Source organism: Metschnikowia bicuspidata, assembly GCF_001664035.1.
Source record: "Metschnikowia bicuspidata var. bicuspidata NRRL YB-4993 chromosome Unknown METBIscaffold_4, whole genome shotgun sequence".
In the NCBI taxonomy this organism is placed as follows: Eukaryota; Fungi; Ascomycota; class Pichiomycetes; order Serinales; family Metschnikowiaceae; genus Metschnikowia; species Metschnikowia bicuspidata.
In genome coordinates, this window is record NW_017387734.1 from 1,629,203 (window position 1) to 1,635,916 (window position 6,714).

The 6,714-nt window shown below is 56.4% G+C and overlaps 2 protein-coding genes across 2 annotated transcripts; one reads left to right on the forward strand and one right to left on the reverse strand.

Moving 5' to 3' along the window:
- The first annotated feature begins 477 nt into the window (after window positions 1–477).
- SET2 (histone methyltransferase) lies at window positions 478–3,076 on the forward strand. Its single transcript, XM_018854968.1, has one exon. The coding sequence runs from the start codon at window positions 855–857 to the stop codon at window positions 2,997–2,999; it is 2,145 nt and encodes a 714-aa protein (XP_018711252.1). The 5' UTR covers window positions 478–854; the 3' UTR covers window positions 3,000–3,076.
- Window positions 3,077–3,154: 78 nt separating this feature from the next.
- On the reverse strand, window positions 3,155–4,306 carry GPD1 (glycerol-3-phosphate dehydrogenase (NAD(+)); the record flags this gene model as incomplete). The annotated part of the gene is made up of 1 exon (XM_018857639.1): window positions 3,155–4,306. The coding sequence occupies one exon, from the start codon at window positions 4,304–4,306 to the stop codon at window positions 3,155–3,157; it is 1,152 nt and encodes a 383-aa protein (XP_018711253.1).
- Window positions 4,307–6,714: the final 2,408 nt, after the last annotated feature.

Sequence of the window (6,714 nt, forward strand, 5' to 3'; positions counted from 1 at the left end):
AAGAGGTATGCGATCAGAGTGATCGCGATATCCAAGCCCTAAAAAAAGTCATGGCGAGATCAACTGAGACGAATGATGAATAGTGAAGCCCCTAATTACATCATTCCGGGGAGTGTCACGTGGTATCCGCCACGTAGGCATCCCTCACGTGGCAAGAGGAAAAAACTTCCGTACAGGGAAAGTTTTTTCCCTTTCCTTTCTTCCTTAAGGGTTTTTAGAGAATAGTAGTATCCTAAGGATCCGAAGTACCGTACATACTTGAATTGAGAAATCTGATACTGAAACTGCTCGAGCAAAACATAATAATACTTTGAAAACAAATAGCTCTCTGCCTGACTCCGCCGGGCGTTTTGACAGTCAATACGACATCAAGAACAGAAACAGGCAAACCATCTTTCCTGAATTAGCCCAGACCAGGGGCCACGTTGCACATTTTCAGTTCAGTCTGGCAGAGACGATGTTTTGGGGCGTCAAGCCTGTAGCACGCGCGCGCGGCGAGTCGCTCAAAGAAAAATCGAGAAAACTGAGGTGAAGTTTCAAGCGAATCTGGCCTTGTCAACAAAGAGAAGCCACTCCAACGCCAGGAGCCTGTCACCATCTATACGCTTCACTGGTATACAGAGACACCACTGCTCGCTATCAAACGTCGGCCCTTGGAGAGAAAAATTCACCGACCCAACTGATCCAAAAAACTATTTCAAACATCAGCCCAGTGACCTGCTACTTGTAAGACCAATTCTTCTTTCGCGAGTTGCAAGCTTCATCGCATTCCAAAAGACTGGCTTTCTAGATTGACGACCAAGTCGAGGCACCCTATCCATCCAAGTGCCGTCCTTAGATCATTTGTGTGAATCATGTCGGACAAAGAGAATACACCTGAGTTGTTCATCGACTCCGCAGACAAAACCGCCGAGGCGTTGGCCACATTCATACCCATAGCCGAATGCGTGTATCACGGAAAGCATTTGGGCCGCTCCGGCCAAAAAGAAACAATGACATGCGACTGTCCTGAGCATTGGGACGAGGCGTCTGCCAGCAACCTAGCGTGTGGCGAAGACAGCAACTGTATCAACAGAGTCACTTCTGTCGAGTGCACAAACAAGGGCTGTCTCTGCGGCAAGGACTGCCAGAACCAGCGGTTCCAAAAACAGCAGTATTGTGACGTGAAGGTCATCCAGACCGAGAAAAAAGGGTACGGGCTTGTGGCCAACGAGCGGATCCCAGAACAGCTGTTCATATACGAGTATGTGGGAGAGGTCATTGGCGAGGACAGCTTCCGCCAGCGCATGGTGGACTACGACACGCGCCAGATCCGGCACTTCTACTTCATGATGCTCACCAAAGACGCGTTCATTGACGCCACGGAAAAGGGCTGTTTGGCCCGGTTCTGCAACCACTCGTGCCTGCCCAACTCGTACGTGGACAAGTGGGTCGTGGGCGACAAGTTGCGCATGGGCATCTTCTCCAAGCGCGCCATAGAGAAGGGCGAGGAGATCACCTTCGACTACAACGTCGACCGGTACGGTGCACAGCTGCAGCCCTGCTATTGTGGCTCTGCCAGCTGTATTGGGTGGATGGGCGGCAAGACGCAGACGGACGCTGCGCTCTTGCTCCCGGACGGCTTGTCCGAGGCGCTAGGCGTGACGAAACAGCAGGAACGAGCCTGGTTGAAGGTGAACAAAAAGGTCCGCAACGCCCAGGACCCCGACGCCGGGGTCAACGAGGAGTTTGTCAAGTCCGTGGAGGTTGCGTCGTTGACCGACGGCGACGTTGCACGTGCCATGAGCGCATTGATGAAAGCAGAGGAGCCCAGCATTGTGGAGAAGCTTGTGGAGCGCGTGTACTTGACAGAGGAGCCCAGGATCAACTCGTTGATCGTCAAGTTTCACGGCTACAAGACATTGTCGCGCGTGCTCAAGGAGAACGCGTCCAAGGAAGACATGGTTGTGCGGATATTGCTGACGTTGAAGCGGTGGCCGTCCATGACCAGAAACAAGATCGAGCTGTCGCAAATCGAGGACGTCGTGAAGGAGATTGTGGACACGCTGCTGAACGCGGAGATCCACAGTTTGGCGCAGGACTTGCTTGCCGAGTGGAGCCAATTGCAAATGGCGTACCGTATCCCCAAGAACAACGAGAATGCGGCCAGAGCTGACGACAAGACCTCCATGTCGCCGGACTACGGCCGCAACCCGCGGTCCGAGCTGCCTGGCAACGCTGCTGGCTGGGACGCCGAAAAACAGGACGCCGAGCCGCTTCCTCCGGGCTGGCAGAAAGCGCTTGATACAAACACAAACACTTACTACTACTACCACAAAGGCATGGGCATCTCCAAGTGGGAGCACCCTGCGTCCGCCGTGCCAAAGGGGCCCAAGCTGGGTGCCAAGAAGGAGAGCACCCCCCAGAAAGAGAAAGCGCCGGTGGGCAAGGAGAAACCGCCGCGCCACGCAAAGAAATTCGACGACAGCAATCCGCACAAGATCCACGAGGACTACCTACGGAAGGAGAAGGAAGACCAGTTCAACGGGGTCCTTGAGAAGGAAAAGCTTCTCCAGGAGCTCATCTTGAAATCGCAGCAGGAGGCCGCGGAGAAAAAGCGTCTTGAGGAGCAGGCTAAGCAAGACCGCATAGCCAAAATCAAGGAGCGGCAGCGGCGGCGCGAGGCGGCGGCCGTGGCCAGCGCCTCCATGAAGGAGAAAAACTTTTCCGTCTCGCAGTCTCTCTGGACAAACACGCTCGCTCGCTACGTGCCCAACTTGATCAAGAAACATGAGGGGAGCATCGGCCACGAGAACATCAAGGGCTGTGCGCGCGAGTTGGTGAAGGTGTTGGCAGCGAAGGAGTTGAAGAAAGACCCCAAGAGCTCTCCTCCCAAGGAGTTGGACGGGGCCAAAATCAAAAAGCTCCGGGAGTTCTGCGACGTCTGGATGGACAAGTTCTTGGTGAAGTTCCATACAAAGCGAGCCAGGACGAACGGCTCCGGGAAAACAGCGCCTTGAGGGCTGCCTGCAGCGGCCCCGTGCCTGGTGCTTGCAACCGGCAGAGGCCCCAGCGGCCGCCGGACACCTCAACATAATACACTGCCACTTGAATCTATCCGTTATTTCTATATGTACTTTCCTCGCGGGCCGCCCGTCGCCGTGACGCAGGTGCCCTAGCACCGCCCCAACAACGTCGGCAAGTTTTCGATGCTCTCGGTACCATATATGATCTGGTACGTGGCCTCGAACAACGGGAACTCGCCGGTCTTGTCCACAGTGACCAACAAGTCGTGCACGTCCTTGGCGGTGAGCACGCCCTGCGACGACTGGCCGTTCAACAACTTCTTCTCGGCCGTTTCGGCGTCGTCGCCCGTCTCGGCCATGTGGCGCCCCACCTTCACGTTACGTCCGCTGGAGCACGTGGTGATGAGGTCGGCCACGCCGGCAGACTCCTTGGTGAAGGTCGCGGCCGCGGACTCCGGGAAAAACATCTGCGAGAACTTGATGGTTTCCACCAAGCCGACTCTCATGATGGCGGCCTTGGCGTTGTCGCCCCAGCCAAGGCCCTCGACGAAGCCGACCGCCAAGGCCACGATGTTTTTCAACGCGCCAGCGACGGAAACCCCAGCGACGTCCTCGATCACGTTCACGTGGAAATACGGCCGGTGGAACGCAGCTTTCAACACGTCGGAGTCAATGTCGTGGCCGGCACCGGCAAAGTCGGCAGGCAACGTGTAGGCCACGGTGGTCTCGGACCATTTGCAGCGGGCAATGTCCGGGGCCAGGTTGGCGCCGGATAGCGCGCCGCATGCAATGCCGAGCTGTTCGGAGATGTACGAGCTCAACAACGAGCAGCCCGAGCCCGTCACGTGCAAGCCCTTGAGACACGAGATGGCCCGGCACCGCGGCTTGAGCTTGCCCTTCAAGTCGCTAGTGATGCGGCGCAAAAACTGATGGGGCAAGTTGAACACCAACAAGTCCGCGTCTTTGGCCACGTCCACGAGACTGGCGCTGGCCCTCAAGTTCGCCGGGAGCTTGACGCCGGGCAAGTAGCGCACGTTTTCGTGGTCCTGGTTGATGATGTCCGACAAGTTGCGGCCGGCCACCTGCTCCTCGTGGACCCACATTTGCACATGGTGCTTGAACATGCGGGGCCGTGCGGCGGCGTTCTCTGCAAGGATCTTGCCGACGGTCGTGCCCCAGTTCCCGGAGCCGATGACGGCGATCCGGAAGGGGGTGGGGGGATTCAGCGGCTGAGCCCCGGCGGGAGCCGCCGAGCCGAGAATCTGCGAAACGTGCTGCAATCTTTGGGCGGGCGACGACATGCTGGCTTAGGTTTCTGGCGACGCTGGTTTGGACTTCGGTGGCGTCGGACGGACCAGGTGTGTGCCTGTTTTAGGGGCTGTCAGGAGCTGTTCCGGGAGCGTTAAGAGCGTTTCCAGGAGCTTTTCCAGGAGCGTTTCCAAAGCTGTCTTCAGAAGCTGTCTTCAGGAGCTGTCTTTAGCAACTGTTTCTGGATCTATCTTCAGGAGCAGTTTTCAAACGCTATTCCAGACGCTGTTATCACAAGCTGTTTTCAGAAGTTGTTCACAAAAGCTGTCTTCGGAACCGATTTCAGGATCTGTGTTCGGAAGCTGTCCAGCGTGTTCAGTATGGCCAAGACTGAGTCCGAGCTTTCGGCCCGCATTGACCGGGAGGGTCCTTTATATAGGCCGCGTTATCGACGTGCGAGTCAGTGAGGCCGAGGATTAAGTGCATCGATGGCCGTGCGCACCCCGGCATTGCCCAACTGAGCCGAGGCTTCTGGAGCTTTGCTTGCAGGACCGGGACCAAGAGCACTTTCATTTGTTTTCTCTTTCTCTCTTTCCTTCTTTCTTTCTCTCTTTTTTTTTGGGGGCCTGGGGTATTCGTGACAGGCAGCTGTGGTTCGGATGGCTGTTTGGACACAAGGACCAAGTGTGGTGGCACTCCGGGTTGCTGGCAGGAAGCTAAGCGTGTCCTAATAAATGAACGCACGGTGAGATCATTGGGCCCCGCGAGTAGTCCGTGGTTTTCTTGACGCACGATGCGGAAAACGAAAATCTGCAAACTCTTTCGTGGTTTTTTGCCCTTTTCTCACTTTCGCTGTTTGAGTGGGCGTAGACCTCGCCGGATCAGCCTGTCTCGCCCATATCGAAATCCTCCACTTCGGGCTGTTTGCCGTTCTCCACATGTGAGCCAGTGACGACGCGAAGACCGTAAGAGCATGAGCCTGCACATGCGCGACGTCCAGCCTTGCGGAGCAATGCGCTTATGATGCCGCGGAAAACAGTGTCCAGTGCCTCGGCTTGATTTGGGAGAACATTAGTTTTCGACTATGATGGGCACCCGTTTTTGCCTCCGCCAAGGCCAGGGTTGCGGCAGACTAGTTTGAGTGTGGGCATTTCTGCCGCCTGTCTGGCTGCTTTTTAATCAGCGGTGCGGACACGGCTGCGAAAGATGAGCATGATAGAGAAACCCGGACTCCTCAACCACCCGCTTGATCCGACGATTAGCATTTTCCAAGGTATCCAGGGTTTGTCTAATATGGAGCCAGCCCTGCTTGCAAAAGTCACGTGCCAACGTGCACACACGTAAGTGCATCCTTGAAACGTGCTAAGCTAGTCGCGGAGTTTGAATGTATACCAGCAGACGATCGGTAGAGCTTGTAAATGCGCCTCGGTGCCGCATAGAGAATGTTTTGGGATGAGATTGATTTTCTCCGGAATCGCGGAAAGATCAGTTCAAGCGCATCGATGCATAGTCCCGGTCTTGAGGCCGTGGGCAGTAGTGTTGCGCCATCAATGCTGAAGAAGCAAGTAATCGAGTCACGAGAAATTGGAATCGTGGTCAGAAATGGTTTTTAGCAATCGCCGATAGTGACACACCCCAAATGCCTTCCAGCCGTAGAAAGCAAAGCCACACCATTGACAGACTAATAAGCGGGCAGTAGCGCCATTTCATCAACAGGCTGGAAAAGCGGGCAGCAGTATTGCGTCAGCAACAGAATGAAGGAACGGCCGGTGATATCACACCAGCAATAGAAGGAAGCAAGAGGCAGTGTCACACCATCATCGACCCCCGCCATCGCTATCCGGCCCAGACAGCCGAAGCCCGGGCCGTTGGCCGCAGCCCCGCCCATCACCTTTCGCCCGGACCAAGATTCGTGTAGTAAAGCCTCTTCTCCGCGTTGCGCTTGCACGTCAATGTGCCCGTGTGCCGCTTGAGTGCATCCCGCCTGGCAAAGCCCTTGCCACACTGCGTGCAGATGTTCGCCGGCACCGTCAAGTGTTGCTTGGCATGGCGCTTGAGGTCCGAGGACCGGCGGAACAGCATGTCACAGCCCCGGCATGGGAATTTGCGAGCGGGCCGGGCCAGCCGCTGGCCCGCCGCATCGCTTAACTCCGAGCCCAGGCTCGTGGCCGCGGTTTCGACCGGGAAGACCCAGTCGGCGCTCTTGCCACTGGACACGGAGGTGTCCGGCCCGTCCATGAAGAAATTGTTGCTGAGGTCCGGGAACTGCTCGTAGAAGCTTTGGATCATGAGCTGCCCGCTCTCGTTCAGCTGGATGCTCTCCGAGTGTTTGATGGGGTTCCCGTGCGGCGACAGCACGTACTGGAGACGCGCTAGGAGATCCTGGATGGTCGGGTCCACGATGAGGCTGGACTCCGCGGACGTGGCCACGAGCGCCTCGTGTGCAAGGCGGAGGAACCGG

What these genes read in the sequence shown, in the direction of transcription:
- SET2 (XM_018854968.1), top strand. Translation starts at nt 855, where the DNA reads ATGTCGGACAAAGAGAATACACCTGAGTTGTTCATCGACTCCGCAGAC.